We start from the raw sequence: 25,549 nt of genomic DNA on the forward strand, positions 1-25,549 counted from the left end.
AGGACGAGGCCTGTAAAAGAGAGCTGCAGCGAGAGTTACAGCGAGAATTGTAAGGGTAGGCTAGCACAGAGGCCAAGCGTGTAGTAGTGGTGATGATGGAGGATGAGGCTCGCAGAGAAGAGTTGTAGCGAGAGTTGCAGCGAGAGTTGCAGGGGAAGGCGCAACCGACACCGAAACAGCAGGAGCGCACCTAGGACTTACAAATATGTCACGATAGGTTAGAAATACATGTCATCGGTGCTAGTTCCTCCATTCAGCGGTCAGTCTCGTAAAGGCCGACACGCTGCGAGCCGTGAATGCGATGATGCGGTACGAGACACCCGTGAAGCCCTCGAGGATCTCGTCTTCAACTACCTCCCAGGCCAGAAACACATTGCCCATGCGGGCTTCGGGCTCCAGCTCCAACCACAAAAGTGACATTTTCGAGGCAGCAGGCTCAAACCAAACGTTATTCGGACCTTGGACCCAGCCCTGCTGCAGTGGCTCCTCGTAGTGCAATTCGCCGGGAACCGACCCCAGGAAAGATCCGGCTTGCAAGTCAAGTGGACAGACAAGCCCGGTATCCAGCGCAACTGTCATCGAAGCAAAGTTGTGCGTTTCCATGCCAGCATATCCCACTATACGCATCGCACTGGTCGAGATGTTGGTTGCCGTCCGTACACCTCCCACATACGAGATGTTGGGGAACACTGTCGCGTGGCGAAAGGCTGCCCTTTGTGAGGCCCACGTCGTGCGGTTGACATTCACTGCATGGGCAGAGACCTGGACTCCGTTGGCCAGTCGAACCAGGCTCTGAGCGGCCGCATGTCGTTGTTCGGCGTCTAATCCCCGCCATGGAAAAGCACATAGCTCTTCCATGCATGGCCCGACAACGTCTTCCCAGTCACTCATGATGTCTTTAGAGGTGTTGTCAGTCGCCATCGGCTTCATCATTGGTGTATTAAGTGAAGGTTGTGCGAGGGCAATGAGAAAGTAGTAATTCTTCTCCTTCCAGCGACGCAAGACCTCAAAAGCCTTGTGGGTACGAGACTTAAACGTGTATATGTCCAGAGAGGTACTATCGTGGCCGAGGGACTGAGCAACTTTGTTTTCAAATTTCTTGTACAGCTCACGCTGCTTTGCCGTTCGGTTTGACGAGCTGCAGCCCTGCAAGCCTGCATCGACAAATTCGCGCCTGAGGTCCAGAACTCGCGATTTGTTGAGGTTTATAACCATGGCGGCTTTCTTGTGGTCCAGCTCCATCTTGCCCATCAGGTCAAGCTTGTAGCCGACTGGATCGCTCTCGTTGGCTGGTACCTGGATCCCATCTATAATCTGAGCGCCGGATGCCACAGTTGGCAGCTCGATCTTCGAGACCAGATTCTGCTGCCTAAACGCTTGGAAGGTCGAAGAGAAGAACGGGCTCAAACTGCCTGCATTTTTCGATTGCACGAGCGCGCTGGCGGCGAACGAGGTGGCTGGCAACGTGACAGCTATGGCACGCACGACAGAATCCGATGCGTACGCCCGGATGTGCGGCACCAACACCGACGCATACCCGATTTGCTGGTGCCATTTGGCTTGTCTCAACGCATCCCGGCGCGATAGTCCGAGATCTGAGCCTCGAGAAGTCAACATTTCTGTCCCCCGATGGCAGATTTGCTGCCCCTTCACAGTGTAAGAGTTCTGGCTAGTCAAACTGGAGTATCGCGAGGCTGCCTCCGCATGGGCTGTGTCTTGTCGGGGGGCGAGTGGCTCCGAGGGCAAAGTCGTTGAGTTCTGCTGTGCCGCTCGTATTGGAAGAGTGTGTCGTCCATGGACCGAAGGCGGCGTGAGTGGCTTTGCTAGGGCCGAGAGAGCGTTGAGTTCTTCATGCTGTTTTGCGTAGCCCTTGGTCTTGGATATTTTCAGTCGGTCTTGTATCATATCCTTGGTGTTGGGAGTTCGACACATGTCACGCGTGACCAGGTACTCGGCGACTGTTGCAAGTTAGGAACCATGTCAATCATCGCCGATACAACTTACTCGTCATACAGAAGTGTTCTTTCATCGCCGCCAGACCTGTCTTGGAGAGCTCCCATCGCTGATGATGCACAACTTCGTCTAGCACATGCCCAATTTGCTCTGGGATCATGCCGTAATGAATACAGTCCGTTATCATCTTCAGACCGGGGCGCTTTGCGTACTTCAGTGACGCTTCGAGTTTGCTGTTGAAATGCTGCCTGAGCGTCTCTATCTCGTTATTCGTGAGTGGGCGCGCCCCAACTTCGCGTACCAACTGCCCAATACGAGCGTGGGTTGCCATCTTGAGCGAACTCGATGCTGTGAGGTGAGTGAATAAGAGGAGTTGAGTAAGTCAGAGTTTATATTCCTCGTCAAGCTTCTTTCACCTCGCCCCACATATCTTGGAAGAGTATGAAGCGAAAGCCGGCCACAACTTTCGCAACCTGAGGCTCAAACTTGGACAACCTCGCCCTCCATGACAAACGGCGACGCAAACGAAGCCAGCCTGGCGTTGCTTCCACAGCCATTGCAAGGCGAAGCCGACGTTCACGACCTCTTCCACGACCTCCCACTCCCACGCCCTGAGCCTGGGTTCAATGGTTACAAGACGTTAGCTGAAGTGCCTGTGGCAAGGTTCCGGTCCAAGTACCAGGCCAACGAGGTAAGTCACTGAACGATCCGCCCCTCGACTATCTCACTCACCAGCCCAGGTAGCTTCTAGCCGTTTATCTGTACGACCGCGACACCTTCCGCAAGCTCTTTATCACTGCCAACCGCGCGTGCGATGATGGCGATAGACTCTGGATCGACCTCTTGGAGCGCATATGGCCATCAAGCTACATGGAGGCCGAGAACCACGCACGCCCCGGCAAGGTCAGGCTTCTGGTCAACCAGGCAGACAAGGAGATGCTCGATGGGGTGATGGAAGGCGAGCAGGAGCAGGCCTTCGCTGTGCTTGGCTCAACTGCACAGAGTCACCTGCTTGCGGCGCCGATGACCACCCAGAAACTCGCCATGAAGCCGTGTTTCCAACCCAAATTCGACCTCGAGGCCGTGCAGGTGTTCCCTGAGGAGAAGTCTACGAAGCAGAAGATTGTCGAAAGGGCCGTTCTTGATAACCGGGAGTTGAATGAGGCTAGAAGCTTGCTCTCCGACGAAGTCATGGAGGAGCTGGCATACGCCACGCTGCGACTGCTTTCCAATAACTCCTCATGGGAAGACTTCGCTACCGCTCACGATTGAGGTGGAGCATTTTCGTGTCTCGTCGGGTTCCACTCACATCATGCCTCCTCGACACTGATAGGTAGTCAAATTCAATTCTGTGATACACGTTCATCTTCTGCTGCCTTGCGATACTTGTCTAGTCTGTGATTTCTAGGATTTCTGAACCATGTTCACGCCCTCATCAATCGAAAGGGGTCGTCTATGCTTGAGTTACTCTTTGATGATTTCATGTCTGGGATGGACTCAGCTCCCTCGAAACTGCGTTATATTGATGAAACCATTGATTATCATGAGTTTGAGTCTGCTCCACGTTAATGGGTTGATGGATTGATTTGATTTGATTTGACTTCTCAAAAAATAGTGATGATGTGGACGTTCACTCATCCACTCATCCACCCATCCCCCGCCAAATCCCATCAGTAATGAAGTATCCGTCAATCCCTTCTACGAAGAAAGCATAGAACGTAAAAGAGTGGACAAATCAGAAGGAAAACAATAAATCGACTTTTTTGGTCATAGATAATCTACCACTACGTACACACAGTATACAATAAAATACAATCTCTCCACTTCACTCTTCAACAACGCCCTCACACCGCTTACACAGCTCCTCATGCCCCTCCCTCACAAACCGCCAGCACCGCGCGCACTTCTCCGCCGCAGGAGGATGCACGACGATCTTCGCGTTTTCGAAAGAGCTACTAACGACAGGCTGTTCCTCACGCCACGCCCACTGCTGCGCATCCACCTCCCTCACCCCATCCAAGCCGCGCACACGAAACGCGCTCACGACGAACAGGCCCGCGAACTGGTCGTCCAGCGCGTCGACACCCGCGCGTGTGCAAGCGACGAAGCAGTCCTGCAGCGCCTTGAGCGCAGGCGCGGGGAGCAGCAGAGCGACGCCGGATTCGAGGCTGGAGCCGATTTTCTTGTCCGCGCGGAGACGCTCCTGTGCTGTATTTACCGCCGAGCTGATATCCGCGATGTGCGCGAGCATAGCGTCGAGTTGCTGTGCGGTGTCGGGGGATTGGGCGAGCGGAGTCCAGTGTGCACGCGCGGGGTGGGTAGTACTCGTCTGTAGGGGCTGGGGGGTGTGGTGCCAGACTTCCTCTACGAGGAGGGGGCAGATGGGGGCGAGCATGTGGAGGAGTTCGAAGAAGATGCGGCCCAGGACGCGTTGGAGGTGTTGGCAGTCGTGCTTGTCGCCTGTGTAGATGCGGTCTTTTAGCGTTTCGAAGTAGAAGGCTGAGAGGTCGTTGGCGATGTATTTGTTGATTGTGTTGATGCCTTTGGAGAACTCGTAGTCGGTGTAGTGGGCGTGCACGGCGTTGCTGACTTGCTTCAGGCGGTGGAGAGCTAGTGTGTCGGTGAGTAGGGGGAGAGGTTGGTTCTCCAGGTCTTCGCTGCGGAGAGTGGTGAAGGATGAGAAGGGTGGCGGGCAGGAGGGCAGCGAGAAGATCCCCAGCAGCCACTTGAACGTTACGCGGTATTTGTGGAGGGCTTGGTTGACAGACAAGAGGACTGGCTGGCCGATGGTGACATCCCGTGTGTAGTCGCTGCTTGCAGCCCAGAGACGGAGAGCATCCGAACCCATGGCATCATAGGTGGGAGTGGAGTCGTTGATGGGCTCTTTAGTGGCGCCCTTGCCTTTCTGTTTCTTCCTCTTGATGGGTGGGAGCAGTTCGCCCGACATGATCTGAGACGGGGAAATGACATTGCCCAGAGACTTGCTCATCTTGCGGCCTTCCGAGTCGAGCGTGAAGCCGTGTGTGATCAGAGTCTTGTAGGGAGCCCTGACAGTGGCAGCGTCATAGGGCTGAGTGGCGACATGTGTGAGGAGTGAGGATTGGAACCATCCACGGTGCTGATCGGTGCCTTCGAGATATACATCGGCGACGGGTTGATCCTCCTGACGTGGGAGAAGGGTCCAGCTGGTACCGCTGTCAAACCACACATCCATAGTATCTTTGCCCCGGACATAAGTACCAGACAGGTGTTCCGGCTTCCAGGCTGGGTCGTCCTGGGCATCGGTCCACCAAGCATTGATACCGCGCTCCTTGATCACACCAATGACATGTTCAATGATTTTCGAATCCATGGCCGCTTCCAGAGTCTCGCCCTCAACTTTGTACAGAGCAGGAATGGGTACGCCCCAAGCACGCTGACGCGAGATGCACCACTGGCTTCGCCCTTGAATAAAGCTTTCCAGCCGGGAACGTCCAGTTTCAGGCTTAAAGTTCACGTCGGTGATTGCCTTCATTGAGGCGTTTTTGATGTTTTCCACGTTTGCGAACCATTGCTCGGTTGCCCTCACGACGACGGGCTGCTTAGTCCTCCAGTCGATGGGGTATTTGTGGCGATAGTTGTGTCTCCCACGCAGGAGGCCCTCCTTCTTGAGGAAGTTGCACACAGCGTTACTTCCTGTTCTCTTGACATCCGACACGGGTAGTCCTTCGAGAAGCTCGGGCTGCTCCGGGAAAGCGTACTTGGTGAACGCGCCGGCATCGTCGATTGGAGCAAAGGCCGGAATACCCATAACGCTGCAAACGTTGTAGTCGTCCATACCGTGGCCAGGCGCAAGATGAACAAGACCCGTACCAGAGGCATCTGTGACGAAATCTGCGTGAATGACAGGCTGGAGTCCGTTCGCCCGTTGGAAGGGATTCTCATACTCGAGGCTGCCCGCAAGGTCAGCGCCTCTCAATCCAGGTAGTACGACGACAAGCTCGCGCTCGATGGCCTTCTGGTATTCGGCCACACGTGATGCCGCGACCAGGGTCAAATCGCCGTCGTGGTCCACGTCCTTGACTATGCAGTACTCCATGTCCCTGTGCACAGCGACCGCCTTGTTCGCTGGCAGTGTCCAAGGCGTCGTGGTCCAGATAGCCAGACCGATGTCGCCCTCGATTCCTTTCAGCGCGCCACTCTTCAACGCCGGCGACAAGTGCAGCGGAAAGCGCACATACGCGGCCAGACTCTGGTGGCCCTCGTCGTACTCGAGCTCGGCCTCGGCGAGGGCGGTTGTGGAACTCGGACTCCAGTAGACGGGCTTGAACTGGCGGTAGATCAGACCCTTGGCGAACATGGCGCTGAAGACATCAAGCTGTCTGAGCTCGAAGTCGCGGTTCATGGTCGTATAAGCGTGGTCCCAGTCGCCCATGACAGCCCACTCGCGGAATCCACGCTTCTGCTCTTCGATGGTGCGCGCCGCCAGCTTGTGCGCCGCCTTCCGCACGCTCACAGCATCCGTGTTGGCCGCATCCTGTTTCTGGGCCTGCAGCGCCTTAATCTCAATGGGCAGGCCATGGCAGTCCCAGCCAGGCAGGTACGACACTTTCTTGCCCTGCCCCACCTGGAAGCGGCAGATGATGTCCTTGGTGATCTTGTTCAGCGCATGGCCGACGTGGAGCGGCCCGTTTGCGTACGGTGGCCCATCGTGGAGCGTGAAGGTCTCGGGTGGGGTGTGTTTGTGCTGGAAGCGAGCCTCGCTCTGCTGCCACGCATAAAGCTCATCGGTGCACCGGCGGAGGTATTCTGACCTCGCCGTGGGCAGTGGGCGCGGCGGGAAGCTCGATCTGGGCAGGCGGAGCGTGGACGACCATGATGCGCGGAGGACTCGAGTCGGGGCTAGCATTTCAGCATCGTGGGTGGGTGTCGCATCTGCGCGTCGTCGTTGGAGCTTCCCGCATCTTTTTTGCGGGGCTTTGACTTGCCACGGTGATGTCTCGGGTGGATCGGAGATGGATCGGCACATCATACTTTGGATTAATCATTTATCATGGTGGTGAGTTCTATATACTCTACTGTGTGCAATCTTTGATGAGTTGTGATTAATCATTTTTTTGTCTCAGATGATCAGTGAATATTCGTGAATGTACCACTTATTCCATCTCCTTCAACTCGCCATGCAATACCTAAAGTCAACCCTCTACGACGTCTTCCCTGTAATCTTCTCATAAGCTTCTCGGTACTTCTCCGCCGTCTGCTTGACCACATCTTCCGGCACCTTGACGCCCTCCTTCCCCTTCAATCCATTACTCGTCAGCCAGTCCCGCAAGAACTGCTTGTCGAAGCTTGGTTGCGCCTTGCCCAAGTTCTCTTCCCACGTCTCCCGCGGCCAGAAACGAGAGCTATCCGGCGTCAAAACCTCGTCTACCAGGATAACGTTGTCGTTGGCGTCGAGTCCAAACTCAAACTTCGTGTCTGCAAGAACAATGCCAACAGATTCAGCACGGGCTGCTGCTGCAGAGTAGATCTTGAGGCTGAGTTCTTCGACTTTGGCGGCGATGGCCTCGTTGTTGATGATCTTGCGGGCCGCTTCTGGGGAAATGTTCTCGTCCTTGTCGCCCAGTTCGGCCTTCGTGGATGGGGTCCAGAGCGGTTGTGGGAGCTTTTGGCCTTCGATGAGTCCAGCAGGGAGTTGGATTCCATTCACAGTCCCGGACTTCTTGTACTCGGACCACCCAGAGCCAGTGATGTAGCCGCGGACTATGGACTCGATTGGGATGATGCGCAGGCGACGGACTTGCATGCTCCGGTCTTGAAATTCTGAAAGATCTGAGATGGCTGATGGCAGGGAGTTGGTGATGTAGTGAGTCTGGAGACCCGGAACTTGGCTGACGAGGTACTTGAACCAATATATGCTCATGGCTGTGAGAAGTGCGCCCTTGCCTGGAATGCCCTGGTGTCATGTTAGTGATTATAGTTGTCGAGTCGAGTAATACAGGTGTCAATCGAGTGTTAAAACTTCCAACGTTGTAAACTCACATTCTCCATGATCACATCATAAGCCGAAATTCGGTCGCTCGCAACGAACAACAGTGTGTCATCGTCAATCGCAAAGAGATCGCGGACTTTGCCAGAAGCTACTTTTGGCAGCTTATCACGCATGTCGATGCGGACAACCGTGTTGGAAGACATTTTGGTTGAGTTGGTTGAACAGCTGACTGTTTTTGGGAATTTGTGTAACTGCAGTTGCGTCGACTAATTTTATGCGGGGCATAACGTTGACATTAACGCGTGAGTGGGGCCGCTGTGGCTTGTGGCGCAGGCTGGCGATCGTTTGATGCACGCGGGACTCCACTGTTGGCCCAGCGATATCCCGTTCCTGTCCAAAGCGTAGATTTGCCTATCCATTTCCGAGCATACCACAACTTCAGGACTATCATCTATTTCATCATCCTACCTTGTTACTCCGAGTTGTCGCCTAACTTTCACGACGTGAGGTCTGCGTAGATCGCTTCACGCCAGGCTGAGGCTAGGCCCAAACTCTCCCTTCATTCGCGCTCCGTTCATCGTCTTACCTCTCGCTGTAAATGTTTCCATCCCAAAATGACTGCACCTCAGTTCACAGTCTTGATCAGACTCCCTTTCGTTCGGGGCAGTTTTGTTGATCCGCCACAGGTAAGCCGTCTTGATCTATGTCGGTAACCGCCGTCTAACCTTCAAGGCGCAATGGGATGCCGAGAAAGACCGCCAGCTATGGAAAGTCATATCCAAAACCTCAAAGACTAGCGATCTCAACTGTAAGTTTTGTCTTGATGAATGGCTTTTTGAGTACTGACCTGACTTGAACAGGGGTCGAATTGTATGTTTCTGCCTATTAAGAAAAGAATCCAACACGTTGATCAATATATAGGGCAATTAAGTTTCGCGTTCCTCCCACGTTTCTCTTACAGCAGGCAGCATGGCTGTATGAGCGACATCTGCAACATGTACGGGACCAGATGAAGAAAGTCACCGTTCCAGCTGCGGTGGCTGCTGCTTCCCCTAGCGGCAGCAACTTCAATCCTCTCAGTGGGGTTGCGATGCAGAGAACTGGGAGTGGTGGCTCGGAAGGTTAGTCAAACTCTCAGCTGCCGATGATTCGCTGACAACGAAGCAGCTCCGAGGACTCCAAGGACAGTACCTGCGCTACCCGTGCAACAGTGGGATAGTCCAAACATTCGAGGGGGCGACACAATAACCGCTGGTGAGAGCAGTCTTTCATAGCCGATTAGTTTGTAGCAACACAAAACCTAACGCATGCAGGTCCTTTACTCTCACGGACACCATCTACAACCACACTAACTCAATCCCGAGCATACGCCCAGCAAGTGCCTAAGCGGATTCCATCCACGCTTTCAGCCCAGCGGTCAAACAGCCGGAGATCAGAAGATCAAACAAGCATGGCTCCCAGCGACCCACACGATTCGGTGAACTCTCCAAGTGTATTAGATTCATCTTCGTCAGGCTCGTCTTCCCTATCAGACACGAACCACCCAGCCCATCGAAGTCAACTGTTCAAGCGCCCGCCACGCTTCCGGCAACAGCGCCCGCAGGACCTGGCAACATTCGAAGAAGGCGACGGTACGCAGGAGGCAGAGCACTCCGGTTCGCATGGCCACTTACCCCTGCCCTTCGCATCCGCAGCGAGGCGCCAAAACGAGAGGGAGGCATACACGCAAGACATGCCTTTCCGCGCAAGCACCAGACGTGAACAGAAAGCCCCTCAAACCGATGGCGCGAGCAATCCCACACCTACCAGGCACTTGCAGCAAGATGATCAGCAGTCGCAGGCATCGACCGAGACGGCATCGTCGATAACGAGCTTTGCTGACGATGCAGCGAAACTCGCACCGATTAGCCCCATGAGTCCGCCTGCGAACCACCGCGCGGAGCTGGCGAGACTGGGCAGTCCGAGGGCTATGGGATTGAGGAAGGAGGGTAGTGAGGGCACGCCGAGTATGGGCAGCAGTTTTAGTGATATTGATGGTATGTTGGTGTGTTTTGTGGGTGTTTGACGTTACTGACTTGGATAGATGCGGGGATTAGCCAGTCGGCGTTGGAGGAGGCACTGCTGAGCAACATGCAGCATGGCAAGATGAGCACGTTCAGTCGGATGTCGCGATATCTTTGAGTATGCATCTTTCGGGTAGTGTCACATAACTGGGTTGGTTATATCGGAGTAATCTCGCAGGTTGAGGATTTCAGGTTGGATAGAAAGGTCATTTCACTCCCCTCAAGCTGCTTTCACTTATTACATCACTTCACCTACTCAGTAGGCTGTAGTTAGTCTTGGCGTTATCATCTGCTTCTCTCAAACTCGCACATTTCTTCCCTTTTCACTCTCTTTTTCACTCATCCACTCACTCACCAATTCTACTAAACCACACCACCAACCCACCAACACGCACAAATGCCCTCCCCCCCACAACCTACAATCCAAATCCTAATCTCAGACCACACCTCCCACCCCCCAATAACCCAAACCTACATCTCCATCTCGCCCTCCCCCTCCCCTCCCAAAACCCTCACGCTCTCCCTCCCAACCCTCCACACCTCCCTCCACCACCTCTCAACCTCCCCCACCCCCTCCCTCGAAGTCGAGAAATTCTGGTCCACAACCGCCCCCCTCCTAGACTACACCGCCTCCTTCCTCCCCACCGACACCCCCCAAATGCAGAGTATCTGGTTCCACCACCTCACGACCTGGCGCCGCATCGGTCTGCACATCGCAGCCACAGACGCCGTCTTCGCAGCGCAATTCAGCGCCACGCTCGACCTGCTGCGCCGTATAGTCGGGGAAAAGATAGTGCATGCGCATGGGACACCGGAGTCGTGGGTTGTCGGCGTGCAGGCTTGGGGGCAGTTTTTGGTGGGTGGGTCGCCGGGTTGTGCTGATTATCTTTATCCTTTGGCAGAAGCGCAAGGGGAAGAGGTGGAAGGGGATGGAAAAGGGAGAGGGAGGGTGAGGTATATTCCCGCCCCCGCCTTGGCGATAATACACGCGCACACTCAACGCGCTGTACGTCTTTCCTCATCTTCCTCCCTACCGCAAGACGCCGGCCCGCTGCCAACGCTCACGTTCCCCTCCCCTTCTTCTCCTTCCGCCTCGACTACGACAAGCACAGGCACGTATACGTACCGCCTTCTCAACGGCGCGCACGCTATTCGGCGGTATGTCGGGTATGGGGATCCGGGGATGTTGGTAGGCGCGCCGGGGTTGAATCTGGTGGATGAGTGTGTGGGGGTTTGTCGGGGGGTGGGGGCTTATGGGATGGTTTCTGGGGTGGTTTCTGGGGGTGGAGGGGAGGGGGAGGCGTTTGATATGTGGGCTGTGTGGGAGGGTGAGGGGACGGGAAAGGATGGAAATGGATGGGGAGAGTTGTTTGGAGCGTGGTGTGAGGAGGATATCTAGGGTGGTGTGAAGGATGGAGAAATGGATGGGATGTGATGAGACTTTTGCGATAGAATAAATTTCATTATGTACAGTGTTAGAACGCCTTGCTCACAAGTATGTACAGCTCAATATTGTATATGACCCTCGCGCTTTGTATTGTAAAAACATTATTCGTAAATATTCAATTATTTCAAAGTATATTGCTTCATTTCAATGTCTCCAATTTAGAAAAAAGATTCACGCACACCTACACGGAGTAGTCGTCCTTTACGCGCCTCTGCGAGTCGGTCTCAATGAAACTTCCTCGGCTCCTGTTGGATCTCGTGGAGCGGTTGCGTTTCATCTTTCGCGAGGAGCGGTCACCACCCAATGCGCCACCGAGGCAGAACATGATGGTGGCAAGGAAGAAACAGGCCATGGACGCCCAAGCAAAAGCGAGCAGGTACTTGCCGATGTGTGCTTCACTGCCGGAAGAGCGGAAGGCATTACGGCCCTTGACGACCCAGACGCTAGGAGCTGTCAATATATGTCTGCAGCATGTAACATAGTAATGAACCTACGTGAGCAGTGCAGCAGCAGCAGACTGGAAGAAGAGTGCGACGGACGTTGTCATGCCCGAGAGATATCCGCCCAGGCGACTGCAGAGCGCGAGAACGCCTGAGAAAAGGGCGATGACGGCAAAGAAGAGGGCAATCAGGTAGAAGGCGAACATGAAGCGGGAAAGGTAGTAGAATGTGTGAGTTCTGGCTATTGTCAGCTGACTTTCTCTCTCATCGACAGGCTGTGACCGTACCCAATGAATTGCTGGGGAATGCCCTGGGTAGTGCCAAAGTTTCTGGGTGGGTCAAATGGCAGTGCTGGAACGGGAGATCCGCAGTTGGCATTGTATCCGGTGGATGGGTCGGTCCCGCAGATGGCGAAGAAAGTCCATCGCGATGGGTTGCGCGCGTTGGAGATGCCGCTTGTGGATGCTTCGAGGAAGTAGAAGCGGTTCAGAGGCGCGCTGTTGATGCCGCCGGTCAAGATTGTGAAGATCTGGAGGAGAATGCCACCACCGAGCAGGATCAGCGAGGCGATAGCCAAAAGTGGTCCTGGACGCAACGTCAGAATTGTGAGAAATGGACATGGAGCAGTAGATCACGCACTCGCAGGACCAGCCATTTCAGATGGTGTCAAGGGTAACTGTTGGAGAGGCTGGGGATTGATGCGGTGAGATGGATCTGACAGGTGGGTTGTGCGAGGTCTGAAACGGAAACGAGAGGGCAGACAAGGGACTGGCCGAGGTTTTCAAGTTTCGAGGTTTGCGAGGGTGACGGTGACGCTGATGACCTCACCGCACTGGGGTAGAGCAGGTGATCTGCACATGGCTACGCGACGACGCGATCTGCGGTTCCTTGCACATGCCATGCATGCAGCCTGCATCGAAGTTCGTAGTCTAGTCTACATCAACCTTCATCAGTCTAGCCTGCATCGTGAGCTCTGTTCTATCCACCCACCATGTCCACCGCCGTCTGGCCGCCCATTGAGGCTGCCCAACTCGCCGACGAGCAGACGGCGTCGCAGGCGCGCGAGCTCGAATGGCTGCTGGTGCAGCTGCGCGAGACTCTGCAGGCACTCAAGGCGGGCCTCGAAGAATGCGCCGCCCTGCTCGCGCCCTCTGAACACGGCTCGACGCTGGTGCTGTCTTCGGTGCGCTCCGAGAGCCTCAAGGGGCTGGTCACGCGTGTCGGCACGCGCATCGTCAAGGGCGTGCGTCTCTATCTGTCTTGACCCGTATACGTATTCTGACATGCACTCCAGAATGTCAAGCTGCGCCTTGCGAGCCTCCCACCGCCGCGCGGCTCGCCCACGCACGACCTGGTCATCTCGTCGGCGCCGCATGCCCCGACGCTGGTTGTCCCCCAGCTCACGGCGGTGCGCACCGCCATCAACAGCTGCCTGGATGTCATCGACGTGGCGGCCTGGGGCGGCGACGCGACCAAGGCCAGCTTCCTCGCCGGCCAGCTGCAGCTGCTGCACGACCACATCCAAGAAGCCCGCCAGTCGCTCAAGGGCGCCGCGCATGTCCAGCTGCCGTGGTGGGAGGCGCCCGTCGACGACAAGACCTTCGACCCGCCGTTGCCGGCCAACGTCTCGTTCCACCTGTTCGTCTTTGACGCTGCCCTCGTCGTCGAAGTCCGCACCCTCGAGCCGCAGCCGTCGGCCGACGAGTCCTTCTCAGGCTTCAGCATCCGCGACCGGCTGACTGTCGCGCTGGGCGGCACCCGCACGCCTGCCCACGACGAAGCCGACCGCACCTTCAAGTACAAGGGCCAGAACGTGCGCGTCAAGGAGAAGATCAGAGTCGAGAGCCAGGACCCGGCCCTGATCTCAGCCTCTGCCAAGCTCAATGCCCTCGAGCACAGCATGATGCTGAGCCGCAATGCCCTCAATATCGTCATGGGCGGCGATGAGCAGCTCGACTGATTTCGCGTCCAGGGTGACAGCCCGCAATTGCTCACGTCTCCATGGAGCGTCGGTGCCAGTCTGCGGCGAGGGCTTTTCCGCGGGGTTCTCTCGCCCCACTAGCGGCCGATCGCGCGCGATGGCGCGATTGCATATCGCATGGAAAAGCGGCGGACATGCTTTATCACGCCGCGCGGGATTAACTTGTAGCTTCTGCTGTTAAAGACACTGATGTTGCCTCCACTGCTTTTCCTTTCATCACGTCTCCTGGTCTGAGCCCAAAGTTACATCCGCAACCATGGTGCCCGCGCTTCTTACTGCCGTCGACTCGACATCCCACATCCACCTCATAATTGGGTCGAACCCTCTTGCAGGCGCACGCTGCACACGGTCTATTGAGGTCGGCGCCAAACCAATTCTCCTTGCACCTGAAGATGCTACGCTGCACTACGGCCTGGCCAAGCGCATCGAAGAGGGCCAAGTCCAATGGCTCAAGCGTACCTTCCAAGAGGACGACCTGACAACGCTCGGTCGCGCAGAGGTTGGCAGCGTAGTTGACGCTGTGTTTGTAACTGCTGGTGGAAAGCAGGGTCAGAGTATGTATCAGCCGTTGACATGGTCGGCTTTGTCTGATTTGCCACACAGGCACCCACATCTCGAGTCTATGCAGACGACTACGAATCCCCGTCAACGTCGCCGACGCTCCCAATCTATGCACCTTCACGCTTCTCTCCACACACTCCGACGGCCCTCTACAGATTGGTGTCACAACATCTGGAAAAGGATGTAAGCTATCCGCACGCATACGCCGGGAGATCGCCGCCTCTCTCCCTCCACAACTGGGAGACTCCGTCGAGAGACTGGGATTACTGCGGAGGCGGATATGGGAGGAAGACCACGCAGCCGAGCTATCACAGGACCTCGAAGCAGAAGAAGAAGACAGCGGCCAACCCGCCACATTCAACAAGCTGATCCTGGAAGAAAGCAAAGAAGCAGCACGCGGGCGACGCATGCGCTGGCTCTCACAAATCTGCGAGTACTGGCCCCTCCGCCGCCTAGCCGCCATCTCCGACGCAGACGTCGACCTCCTCTTCCGCGAATTCGCCAGCAGCAGCCCCTCGAAAATCGGCCCCACAGCCACAACCCCAACCCCCAGCAGAAAAACAGGCCGCATCATCCTCGCCGGCTCCGGCCCAGGAAACCCCGACCTCCTCACCCGCGCAGCCCACAAAGCAATCCTATCCGCCGACCTCATCCTCGCCGACAAACTCGTCCCCGCCCCCATCCTCGACCTAATCCCCCGCCGCGCCACCCTCCACATCGCGCGCAAGTTCCCGGGCAACGCCGACGCCGCGCAAGAAGAACTTCTAAACTGGGGTCTCGAGGGCCTCAAAGCGGGGAAAACCGTAGTTCGCATCAAGCAAGGCGATCCGTATATCTACGGCCGCGGCGGCGAGGAATACACCTTCTTCCGCTCCCACGGATTCACACCCCTCGTCCTCCCCGGCATCACAAGCGCACTCAGCGCACCGCTCTTCGCGGATATACCGGCTACGCACCGCAGCGTCGCAGACCAAGTCCTGATCTGCACGGGCACAGGGCGGAAAGGCGCGCCTCTCGACCCCCCGGAATTCGTACCCTCCCGCACCGTCGTGCTGCTCATGTCTCTGCACCGGCTTGCCGATCTGGTCGATTCTTTGCTGAAAAAGGGGTACCCGGCTGATCTCCCCCTCGCGGTTCTGGAACGCGCGTCGTGTCCTGATCAGCGCGTTATTCGCACACAGCTGCAGCATGTGTGTGCCGCGGTGGAGGAGGAGGGGAGTCGGCCCCCTGGGCTGCTGGTCGTGGGGTATGCGTGTAAAGTGCTGAAGGCGTATGATCAGCGGTGGGTGATTGAGGAGGGGTTTCATGGGTTGGATGATTTGGGGTGTGAGGGGGGGTTGGCGGGGTTGGCTGGTGTTGGTATGACTGTGTGATGTATTAGTTATAAATGAGATTTTTTTATGGAAAGTTTTTGTGTTTGTGTTTGGGAATGTGTGATCATTATATTGCTTCGTTTCTCTCCCTTCCTGTCTCGCGTAGAGATATATCATATCGTCCGTCATTATCTACATAAAACCCCATACCAAAGGGTAACCGTTATAATTCCAAAAATTCGCTCGCTAACTAAACTATCATAAAAAGAAACCGGGGGAATCATAAAACACATTAAACATATCCACATCCATCCATCTCTTACACACACCCCTCCTCAAACCTGCTCAGACCAACTCTTCCTCTTCTGCCTCCTCTGCTCCTCAAAAATAACAAGCGGCCTCCCCGCCCGATCACCACCGCGCTGCACACGATCAATACCCAGATGCTCAAGCCCGTCACGACCAACATGGATACCAAAGCCGTATCTGCTGCGCCCGGGTGTGTCACTCTCCTCTGTGCCCCTAGCGGCGCGGCGTTCTTTCTCAGCATGCAGCGCGGGATCAGTCGGCGAATCGGCGCGCAGATTAGAGCGCGAGGGGCGGACGAGCGAGGCGACGGAGCGGGTCCACGTATTCTCAAAGTACGCGGTGCCCATGAGTCTAGCGACGAGGTCTGGTTTGGTGTGCGGGGAGGCGAAGGCGCGGTCTGTGAGGAGGGGGGACTGGTAGATCCAGGATGTGATGTCTGCGAGGGAGGCGCTTTGATGGGGCAGGGCTGCGCGGTGGCGGTTGGGGATTAGGGTGAAGAGGCCGAGGGTGTAGAGGACGAGGAAGAAGCAGAGTGCGTAGTAGGCTGGGAGGTCTGCGGCGACGCGCACGTTGTCGATGCTGTTGTAGTATTGCGTCCAGAAACAGCCGCCGGCGATGATGGGGATGGAGATGGATGTCAGGGAGATGAGGGATAGGATGGCGGTTTGGAAGTGCTTGTTCTCTGCTGCGGAGAGGGTGACTGACAAGGGGAGGCGGCAGGCGTAGTCGACTAGGAGAGATGTCTCGGCAGTAGCACCGCCAGTCGAAGAGAGCGCAATGTACGGTTGCAGGACGCGAATGGAGTAGTCGAGCGACAGGAAGGCGAGGAAGAGGAAATGGCCGATGAGTGCTGGGATGAACGAGTACACGAAGTTGGAAGCCGAGAAACCAGCTGCGTTCGTACGTGCTTCGACTCGAGACAGGAACCCCAAACGCACGTTTTGCTTGATGAAGCTGACAACCAAAAAGGCAATCAGCAAGACGACTGCCGTGACGATCCAGGCGATGACCATGGTGTCCTTCAGATACCAAGGCAGGTATTTCAGTCGAATGTCCGAGTCGCGAATGTCCATGCGGATGGAGTAATCGGTTGGTCGCTCGCTGCCGTGCACGCGCTCGGGTGACTTCTCCTTTATGCGTCCCTCTTCGAGTGTGAACCTTCTCGTCAAGCCGCCTTCCTTGCCAATGCCGTAGAAGATGTCCTTCGGGCGGTTGGTGGTGCGCCAGTACCCGATGCGGTCGGTGCGAGCGCGTATCTGATCCCAGTCGCCCTTCTGGAATGTCTCGGATCCATTGTAGTCGGCCGTGACGTTGGAGCGCTCGAAAAGCGAAATGATGTCGGCCAGCGAACGCGGGTCCCACCTCAGACCAGTCTCGACGCGCATGAGGAAGACTGTCAAATAAACCAATGCGAGGATCAAGAGAATATACAGAACGACAACAGTCCAGATAACGCCCTGCACAGCAACCCACACCCAGACGCGTCTCTCCTGGTTGTATCGTACGTTGAAGCAGGCTGCAAGGAGGGGGATCGTCCAGGAAAACAGCCAGAAAACGACATAACACACTCCAACTAGTGGACGGCCCGCCCGGAAGTGCTCAAGGTTTGGAAGCAGAAACTGGGTGGGGTACAGCTGGAGAAAAGCGGATTGGGAGCGTTGGTGGGAAGACTCGGAAGCCATCGAAATGAACGGCACGATGCGTTGGAGCGCGGTTTGCACCTGGATGAGCCAGAGGAGGATGAGCATTCCCAGGAGGGTTGGCAGGTACTGAAAGACAAAGTATCGCCCATCGCCGAACTGAACGTAATCCCAGAGCCCAACACCGCCATTCCGGTTCGAGTAGATTGCGGCGAAGATCAGTGCGGCGAGCATCACGGCGCAGAGGAAGGTGAAGATGCCTAGCCATACGGTGCGGATGATGGCTGGGCGAAAGCGGAGCGGCGAGGGCGGCTGATCGAGGGCGACGAAGACGTCTCTGTGGGTCTGGGGTGATGCGGGTCGTGCTTGCGACTGGGGAAGTGGTGTGTAGAGCTGGGCGGGGGCTGGCTTCAGGGCGTGAGATGGCTGCTGGGTGGGCATTGGCATTGGGGCGTACATTGGCATCTGGGCGTGGGCTGGCTGCTGGGCTTGCACTGGTTGCTGGGTCTGCACTGGTTGCTGAGCATGGACTGGCTTCTGGCTGTGTCCTGGCTTATTGGCGTGCACCAGTTTCGGGGTAGGGACTGGCTTCCGCCCCTCTGCACTCCGAAGCGGTTGTTGTCGTGGAGCGTTGGGCGAAACATGTGGGGTCGCTCTCGGCTGTGTGTATCCCAGCCCGTGGTCTGGCACGATCCTCTCCACAGGGTAGTCCTCATCGTCATTGGCGGCGACGACAGCTGGCCTGACCTCAGGATACACGCGCGAGCCTCGTACCTCCTCGTCGCGCGTGAGCTGGTCGATGGCGAAGCGGATGTAGGGCGTCGTGTCCTGGCCCGGCGTCGTGGCCTGCGAGTCCGGGTCCATGGCGGTGCGTGGCTGCGGCATGCGTGGCTGGTGCGGTGCGGCGGCGGCAGCTCTCTCCTGCTGTCGCGGGATGCCAACGCCTCTGAGCGAAGTTAGGTGGGCGTCGGACGCTGGCAGCTCATGGTCTGGTCGCGGAGTCCGGCCGTTGCTGCTGCTGCTCGCGCCGGACGCCTTCTCCGAGGCGCTGTAGTAGCCTTCCGAGGCAGACTGCGAGGCGACGCTCTGGTGCGAGTCGGAGTGGAGGAGCTGGGGGCGCGATACTGCACGGAGCGTTAGTCGGCGTCGCGATTAGCTAAGCGGGCAGCGAGGGTACCGTTGGTGTGCTTGAGCTGGAAGTCGTTGGGATCCAAACTCATGTCGGTGGGTGCAGCGCTAGGCAGATGCAGTGGTTCGGGGTGAGGGCATGGTGGAGGGCACAGTACGCAGCTGGACGCAGGCAGGTTTTGTTTTGTTGCGACATGGGGGGATGGCTGGCACTGCTGGCCGTGCTGACATGGCTGGGACGAGAGGCTGGGCGTGGCCCGTCCACAGGCTGTCGCGCTGGCGAGCCACGGCTATGCGGGCGGGTGGAGCAGGCACAGGGGCGCCAGGCCAAGTTTTGCCTCGTCCGCTTGCATGGGTGGATGTGATGTCAGGACGTCAGGCACTGAGGCTGCTTGTGTGTTGTCACTCTCACCGTCGCTCGTCCCCCGCCATTCTAGCTCCTTGGCGCCTTCCTGTTCCGTCCTCATATCGGCACCTTGTCTGCCACATCCAGCCAGAACCCACACCTCTGCTCCAACATGCTGATGCTGCCCTGCCTGAGACCGCCCGCCGTGACTAGAAACTGCTTCCCCTCGGCCACAGCCGGCACCCCGACAATGCTTGAGTTTGTCACCTTGTGCGCGTTCGGGTCGCCCGTCTGCACGAAGCTTGCCATTGCGCCGGCATAGCCCTGGTAGGTCAGCGGGTCGGATGTCTGCACCGCGTTGATTTGGTTCCACTGCATGCGCGTTAGTGTGGGCGTGAGAGAGAGAAGAAGAAGAAGCAACTGACGTAGATGGTGTCCGAGGCGTGTTTGGCCGGCGAGATGGTGTATTCACTCAGCCATCCATTCTGCGCCTTGTCCGCGAGCCAGTACGCCGGACACGCGAGAACGAGGTCTCTGTACAGCAGCCCCGCCCGCACATAAGTCGTGTTCCAGTGAATCTCCTCTGCCTCTCCGCTCGCCGGGTACAGTTCCTTCACCTTCTCCATATCCTCCTTCTCAAACCCGGGCAGGAAGCCCTCAAGCCAGGCGTCGAAGCTTGCTTCCGATGAGTTGAAGCCGCTGCTCCCCGTCGCCGTCTGAAACCCAGGCGGCACAAAGTTCTCCCCCTCGTGCAGATTATACGTCGCAAAGACGGTATCAACATTCAACTCCCCCCCGCGCACAACGCTCGACAATGGCTCAGCCAGGAACTCGTCGTCGATAAACGGCCCCCACGTAAACGTGCTCGCCGCATACTGCTGGCTCGTACTCAGCTTCAAACTGCTGTCCCGCAAAGCCTGCACATCCACGCTCTTCAAGCACGCAATCTCATCCCCCACGCCCTCACACCCCACATCCCTCACAACCTGCCCATACAGCCCCTCCGCCTCCACCCCATCAAACCGATACGTCTTAGGCCAAAACGGCGAGCTACTCATCGCCCGTCGAAACAACCCCCTCCCCTTATTCCCCGTAGCAATGCTCTGCGCAACCACACTCCCCCCACCAGCAGACTGCCCCCAAATCGTCACATCCCCCCCATCCCCCCCAAACAAATGCACATACCTCTGAATCCACTCCAACGCCGCCCTCTGATCCAGCAGCCCCGTATTCAAATCCGCCTCCCTGTGCTCTTTAACCTTCGCCCCGGGCAAAAACCCAAACACATTCGTCCGATAATTCGCATACACAACCACATAATCATTCCTCCCCGCGGAATCAACATCCAGCACCGGATACCCACTCGGTGGAATCGTAAACGAAGCGCTGCCCTGGATAAACCCCCCGCCGTAGAACGTCAGCAGTACAGGGCGGAGGTCCTGTGTCGCAGCGTCCCACGGCCGCGAGTACAACCCCAGGTACAGACAGTCTTCCGACCCGTTTACCGTGCGCTGCGGACACATGTCGAACGCGCGGTCGGTGTCGTAGGTCCCATTTGTTATGCGGGGTGGGGGTTGTGGGGCGCGGAAGCGGTTTGAGCCCGCGGTTGAGGCGGCGAAGGGGATGCGGCGGTAGTAGGTTAGGTTGTAGGTTTCGGAAGAGGCGCCGCGGAAGGTGCCGTAGTCGAGGTGGACGGTTGGGAGGGTGGTGTTTTGGAAGGGGAAGGGGGAGGCGTGGGTGAGGGTTAGGGTGAGGAGGGTGAGGATGGGCGTGAAGTACATTTTGGATGTTGGGGGGAAGGTGGTCGCCGATCGAAGAGTCTGGCTGTATGTTATGTACATATACATATACATATAAGATCTCCGTCCACACTAGTTCTTGGGAATTGAGTCAAGCCATCCCATCCCCACCTCCGCAAATTACCCCGGAATTGCGGGGACGGGTGAACACCAGTGATACCGCCATGCATCCGTATAAAACACCGTATAAACCACATTCGGGCTATTTCGCGCCGAGGAACTATATTCAAGCCAAGCCCGGCCCGGAGGCTGAAGCAGACGACGGCAGTCCGGAAACAAAAAGTGTTAGAATTTCTCCGTTCGTGGAACAATTCCAGAATATGCAATTGCGAGGCCACATTGGGCAGGGGGTTGACACGGGATGTGATGATGGTTGGTATTCAAGCATTTCTGTCTGCATGAGAATCTCAAGTTCGCGAATAAACAACTAAAAAAAAAGTAAACACCAATATGCAACCCGCCAACGAAAAAAACGTGTCGTGAATCATAAGCCACCCCGTCCATCCATAAAATCACCAGCGCGATAAACAAAGCAAAAACCAAACCAACCCCCTACTTCCGCTCGCCCTTTCTACCCGTCTTGCGCAACCTCACCGCCAAATCCGCCATACCATTCGCCCAACCCGTCATATCCGCCCCAGGCCCGACCTCACTGGGACACCCATCCCTCAAGAACGCACTCATCTTCTCCTCTCCGTACTTCTCCCCATACACGACCTCCGCCTTGACGCCAGTCTCAGTCGAAACCTCAAGCCCGGTAAGGCTAACGCCGATTTCAAATACGACTTTAATTTTCGTCTGGAGCGAGGGGAGCAGCATGGACGCGGCGATCGCCATGCGCTCGTCGGAGAGGATGAATTCCTCTGTGATGTAGCTGTGCTCGAGCCAGCGGATGCCGTCGGCGACGGCGAGGGCGGTGGCCCAGCTGTTTTTCACGAGGGTGAGGAGTTGGGCGATGCGGGTTTGGGACTGGGGGATGCAGTGCAGGTGTGCGCGGATGAGCTGGAGGAAGAAGCGCTTACTTGTGGTTAATGGGCGGGGGTGTGGGGTTGCAGAGTCGCCGATGTAGGCTAGGGAGATGGATCCGTTTGCTGTGGAGTCGCCTGTTGCGAAAGCAGATGGCTGGAAGTATAGCTCGAGATCGTTCGCGTGGGTCATGGTGATGCTTGTGGATGACGCGGAAGTGATGCTCCAGCCGTGAGCTTGCTCGAGCGCTGTGACCTTGGCTTTGAGACTGTTAGTGATGTGATCTGACGAAAATATAGGAATCTGACTGACCTTTCAATGCATTGACTTCACTTGTAGACCATCCACGGCAGTCCTCACGCATACGTTCAGCGGCCTTGGTTTGCTCTACGCATTCAGTCTTGCGTTCTTTGACTGACTCGATGCCCGCTTCCTTATCGTCGAGCTCTTGCTGGAGTTGAGCCAGAAGATGTCGCTTGTCTTTCAACTCAGCGTCTGCGGCGGTGAGTCTTTCGCGGGCCTGTTCCAGCTCCTCACGGTCACAACTGTTCAGCTCATCGTGGCGCTGTTGCAATGCTACACGTTCAGCAGACAGTTGCTCTTGCTTTTCGACCAAGGCGGGCAATACAGTGTCAAGAAGCTGTTCTTGATTCGCGAGTGTCGACTCATCGCGCTTGAAGCCATCCATGGTTCCAAGAAGACCAGCCTTGAGATCGTGCAAAAGAGTACTGCGCCAGGTATACCATTCTCCACGAGCTTCAAGACGGGCATTTGTCTTCAAGTTCTTGAACTGGTTGTCCATGACAGCGCGCTGATCCGGAGGAGCACCGAGATATTCGCTGAACAATAACGGATTCTCGTCGAGAACATTGGCTTCCATGGTTCGAACGAAATGACGCCCGTCTGAAATGTACTTCTTCATCTCATGGCAGGCATGCTGGTATAGTTCGTACTCTGGCAGAGTGCATGCACCGGCAACAACATATCGATCCAAGGAGTCCTCTTTCTCTTCCACCTCCATGTCGTGGAAAGCCGCAGGAGCAGCAGTGTGTCGCCGTTTGGTTGTGCTAAGATCCATGAAGCGGATCTTGGTCATGTCCAAGAAGTCTTGCAATGAGATGCGTTCCACATCTGACACTTCTTCGACTGTGTCTTCGTTGATGCTTTCTTCGACAGGTTCTTGCTTCTGCTCACCAAAAACCACCCGCTTCTTGGGGCTTGCGCTTTGCCTGCGCGATGCTCTCTTTGGAGTCGGCGTCTTCTGTTTTGGGGTCGGCTGCTTTTGAGGAGTTTGGGAATCTTTAGACGCCGCGCCTCGTTTCAATGGCGACATAAGCGTCTGTTTTCTGGGGGTTGAAAGCAACTTGATGTGATTTGTCAGTAAAGCAGTACTCTTCAAAACTGCTGCCTCGTGTGGGGCGTTGAGTGGACTGAACTGTACAGAAGACAGAGAGGAACGACGCCGATTCAAGATCGGGGCAGCAATTGGATCATCAGGGATTGAAACAGGCGCCGGCTGATCTTGGTTCGATGGTGTGGTGGTAGTCCCGTCTGCTTTTTCAGCGCTTCGTGGAGTTCTAGCTACAAACGGCGAGGGCTCGATGTCTTCGAGACGGTATTGCTTCACGATTTCAGGGGTGCCTGGATCAAGAGTTGGGTAGATGACATCGGTAGAGGTAGTGGGTGTGTTTTGGGCTGGCAGTTCCGGGATGGAATCACCAGGTGGTGCCTCTGTGAAATAGCTACCATGTTCAGCGGGCTCCTTGGGGGGGGATTGTGAGGTTGGAGATTTCAATGGTTCAGGAGCAGGATCCACAATAAGAGCAGGCTTCTCAGGAGTCGCTGCTGCTGGTATGTCGAGGTGCTTGATCCCAGGCCCCACGATCTTCGTGAACTCCATGGAGAGGTCCTCATCTTCTTCCTCTTCCTCATCGCTCTCATCCACGTGTGCTGGTAGATTTTTTATACTGCCGACAGCAAGTGTGAAGTCCATAGTTTCGTCTTCCAACGGTGCGTCCAAACTCTGACGACTGGTGGAATTCTGTTGGTGAGGTGGGGAATCCTTACTTTTGATCACACCAATCGCCATAGTAAGATCCATTGTTGCGTCTTCCGATGCGTTCTCCTCAGACTTGCGCCGTTGGCGGAGACTTGTACGTCTATTGGTAGCACGTTTTTCTGGGCTTCCCTGTGATGCGTCCAACATCGATGCCCTCCGCTTCAAGTTCTTCTTCTCTGTTGGCGCTTTCGAACCGAGTGCTCGGATGCTGCCAAGAGGCATGGTAAGATCCATGGTCATGTCGTCGTCGATATCCGAGCTCTGCGGCTCCGGTTTTGAGAGGATGCCTCCAACTGCACGCGTAATGTCCATGCTCATGTCGTCCTCGTTTTCTTCCATATTTGCTGAAGGCGAGAAGGGGTCAGCGTTTTCTGTGTCGTGCTGTGGTACAGTACTCTTCCTGGCCCAGGGCTGGAAGGATGTCGTGACCTCGTCTTCTGCCATGTCCATTGACAGGTCGCCATCCTCATCGAGCTCCAGTTTTTGTGTCCCCGCTTGGGCTGAAGCCTGGCGAAGCGCTGCGTCCAACTTGGCACTGCTTTGTGAGGAGTCTTCGTGTTCGGGAGATGTGCCCTGGTCTTCCAGCTCATCCTCCTCAGACTCGCTGCTACCAGTGTCCGCATCACCAGGTGAGCGGCTGTCTCCGCTTAGTGGACTTGACGAGTAGACATCGTCGGGATTGTTGAAGTTCATGGGCGGTATGCCAGAGCTGCGGCGGTTCTTCTTCTGGTGCAGGTCGCGTTGGCTCGCGGAGGTCGGTTCGGGCTCCGGTGTTGGCTCCTCGACCTGCTCAGGAGGCGTGGAAGGCGGCTCGGCGGGGTCTGAATCAGGCGCAGGCGCTTGGGAGACGCCTGAAGCCCTCCGGGTGGCATCAGAGGATGCGGACGAGCTCGTTGCATCGCGCAGGTACTCGACCACGTCCCAGGTATGTAGGGTGGCTTCGGGGGCAAAGGAGACGCGCCGTCTTGCTGGTTACACAGTCAGAAGCGCCTTGGTGGGCCGGCCACACACTGCGACATACCTAACGACTTGCGGCGGGCCTCGCGGCGCTTTTTCTCATCCTCGTCGTTGGAGGATAGGATGGACTTGACTGCGGGGATGAACGCAGACTTCCTGCGGTTCCCATTGCTCTCCTTCAGCGCAGGCGCGTCCAACTCTCCTACGCCGCCGGGGCCGATGCTCTTGCTGCGCGTCTTCCGCAGCGACTTTTTGGGCGACAGCGAGAACGATGTGGCCACCAGGCCGTCGGCGATGTTATCTCTGCCGTGAGCGTTCGTCATGGTGGGGTATGTGGGTGCAATGTTGTTGCACGCCTCGGGGATATGATATGATGGTGTGGAAAGTGGAGATAAACAGCACCCAAAACAACACTATGGCTCGCACTAGCTTCTTTTGGAGAAAGCGCGTCGCGTCGCGCCTTCCACAACCGACGTCACCCCAAACATTGGACTTCGACACCCCGCACTCCCCTCGCTCGGGTCAATTACCATGGCCAATACACTGGGGACTGCCGAAAACCCTATAAGTTTCGAAGACGCGCCGGCCGATTCTCGTGAATCTCAAGTACAGATCG

At 56.4% G+C, this 25,549-nt stretch overlaps 12 protein-coding genes across 12 annotated transcripts; 5 read left to right on the forward strand and 7 right to left on the reverse strand.

The window, feature by feature from the left end:
- Positions 1–51: 51 nt before the first annotated feature.
- Positions 52–2,644, reverse strand: P153DRAFT_180961 (uncharacterized protein). Its single transcript, XM_033662371.1, has 2 exons — positions 2,005–2,644; positions 52–1,958 (listed from the first exon to the last, which is right to left on the reverse strand). The coding sequence occupies exons 1-2, from the start codon at positions 2,282–2,284 to the stop codon at positions 241–243; spliced, it is 1,998 nt and encodes a 665-aa protein (XP_033526297.1). The 5' UTR covers positions 2,285–2,644; the 3' UTR covers positions 52–240.
- On the forward strand, positions 2,267–3,225 carry P153DRAFT_429151 (uncharacterized protein; the record flags this gene model as incomplete). Its single annotated transcript, XM_033672756.1, has 2 exons — positions 2,267–2,644; positions 2,698–3,225. The coding sequence occupies exons 1-2, from the start codon at positions 2,459–2,461 to the stop codon at positions 3,223–3,225; spliced, it is 714 nt and encodes a 237-aa protein (XP_033526298.1). The 5' UTR covers positions 2,267–2,458.
- A 399-nt stretch (positions 3,226–3,624) lies between these two features.
- P153DRAFT_364386 (isoleucyl-tRNA synthetase-like protein) lies at positions 3,625–6,857 on the reverse strand. Its single transcript, XM_033667588.1, has one exon. It carries the CDS (start codon positions 6,839–6,841, stop codon positions 3,779–3,781), a length of 3,063 nt encoding a protein of 1,020 aa, XP_033526299.1. The 5' UTR covers positions 6,842–6,857; the 3' UTR covers positions 3,625–3,778.
- A 246-nt stretch (positions 6,858–7,103) lies between these two features.
- P153DRAFT_429153 (SAICAR synthetase) lies at positions 7,104–8,172 on the reverse strand. The gene is made up of 2 exons (XM_033672757.1): positions 7,975–8,172; positions 7,104–7,888 (listed from the first exon to the last, which is right to left on the reverse strand). The coding sequence occupies exons 1-2, from the start codon at positions 8,125–8,127 to the stop codon at positions 7,136–7,138; spliced, it is 906 nt and encodes a 301-aa protein (XP_033526300.1). The 5' UTR covers positions 8,128–8,172; the 3' UTR covers positions 7,104–7,135.
- A 137-nt stretch (positions 8,173–8,309) lies between these two features.
- On the forward strand, positions 8,310–10,311 carry P153DRAFT_364388 (uncharacterized protein). The gene is made up of 7 exons (XM_033667589.1): positions 8,310–8,610; positions 8,657–8,732; positions 8,785–8,794; positions 8,846–9,045; positions 9,092–9,178; positions 9,238–9,960; positions 10,008–10,311. The coding sequence occupies exons 1-7, from the start codon at positions 8,539–8,541 to the stop codon at positions 10,103–10,105; spliced, it is 1,266 nt and encodes a 421-aa protein (XP_033526301.1). The 5' UTR covers positions 8,310–8,538; the 3' UTR covers positions 10,106–10,311.
- A 73-nt stretch (positions 10,312–10,384) lies between these two features.
- On the forward strand, positions 10,385–11,386 carry P153DRAFT_394101 (uncharacterized protein; the record flags this gene model as incomplete). Its single annotated transcript, XM_033671290.1, has 1 exon — positions 10,385–11,386. One exon carries the CDS (start codon positions 10,385–10,387, stop codon positions 11,384–11,386), a length of 1,002 nt encoding a protein of 333 aa, XP_033526302.1.
- A 38-nt stretch (positions 11,387–11,424) lies between these two features.
- Positions 11,425–12,660, reverse strand: P153DRAFT_364389 (SUR7-domain-containing protein). The gene is made up of 4 exons (XM_033667590.1): positions 12,514–12,660; positions 12,162–12,459; positions 11,929–12,111; positions 11,425–11,877 (listed from the first exon to the last, which is right to left on the reverse strand). Exons 1-4 carry the CDS (start codon positions 12,527–12,529, stop codon positions 11,616–11,618), a joined length of 759 nt encoding a protein of 252 aa, XP_033526303.1. The 5' UTR covers positions 12,530–12,660; the 3' UTR covers positions 11,425–11,615.
- Positions 12,661–12,865: 205 nt separating this feature from the next.
- P153DRAFT_354596 (uncharacterized protein) lies at positions 12,866–13,834 on the forward strand (the record flags this gene model as incomplete). Its single annotated transcript, XM_033666514.1, has 2 exons — positions 12,866–13,117; positions 13,169–13,834. The coding sequence occupies 2 exons, from the start codon at positions 12,866–12,868 to the stop codon at positions 13,832–13,834; spliced, it is 918 nt and encodes a 305-aa protein (XP_033526304.1).
- Positions 13,835–14,111: 277 nt separating this feature from the next.
- On the forward strand, positions 14,112–15,789 carry P153DRAFT_373765 (uroporphyrin-III C-methyltransferas-like protein; the record flags this gene model as incomplete). Its single annotated transcript, XM_033669478.1, has 2 exons — positions 14,112–14,409; positions 14,459–15,789. 2 exons carry the CDS (start codon positions 14,112–14,114, stop codon positions 15,787–15,789), a joined length of 1,629 nt encoding a protein of 542 aa, XP_033526305.1.
- Positions 15,790–15,911: 122 nt separating this feature from the next.
- P153DRAFT_334222 (uncharacterized protein) lies at positions 15,912–19,145 on the reverse strand. The gene is made up of 2 exons (XM_033665600.1): positions 18,856–19,145; positions 15,912–18,802 (listed from the first exon to the last, which is right to left on the reverse strand). Exons 1-2 carry the CDS (start codon positions 18,896–18,898, stop codon positions 16,065–16,067), a joined length of 2,781 nt encoding a protein of 926 aa, XP_033526306.1. The 5' UTR covers positions 18,899–19,145; the 3' UTR covers positions 15,912–16,064.
- Positions 19,146–19,251: 106 nt separating this feature from the next.
- P153DRAFT_420992 (alpha/beta-hydrolase) lies at positions 19,252–20,933 on the reverse strand (the record flags this gene model as incomplete). Its single annotated transcript, XM_033672274.1, has 2 exons — positions 19,252–19,524; positions 19,578–20,933. 2 exons carry the CDS (start codon positions 20,931–20,933, stop codon positions 19,270–19,272), a joined length of 1,611 nt encoding a protein of 536 aa, XP_033526307.1. The 3' UTR covers positions 19,252–19,269.
- A 390-nt stretch (positions 20,934–21,323) lies between these two features.
- P153DRAFT_420993 (Spc7-domain-containing protein) lies at positions 21,324–25,271 on the reverse strand. The gene is made up of 3 exons (XM_033672275.1): positions 24,998–25,271; positions 22,230–24,944; positions 21,324–22,177 (listed from the first exon to the last, which is right to left on the reverse strand). The coding sequence occupies exons 1-3, from the start codon at positions 25,254–25,256 to the stop codon at positions 21,504–21,506; spliced, it is 3,648 nt and encodes a 1,215-aa protein (XP_033526308.1). The 5' UTR covers positions 25,257–25,271; the 3' UTR covers positions 21,324–21,503.
- Between the last annotated feature and the right edge of the window lie 278 nt (positions 25,272–25,549).

This window comes from Dothidotthia symphoricarpi (assembly GCF_010015815.1).
Source record: "Dothidotthia symphoricarpi CBS 119687 unplaced genomic scaffold P153scaffold_5, whole genome shotgun sequence".
NCBI classification, from domain to species: domain Eukaryota; kingdom Fungi; phylum Ascomycota; class Dothideomycetes; order Pleosporales; family Dothidotthiaceae; genus Dothidotthia; species Dothidotthia symphoricarpi.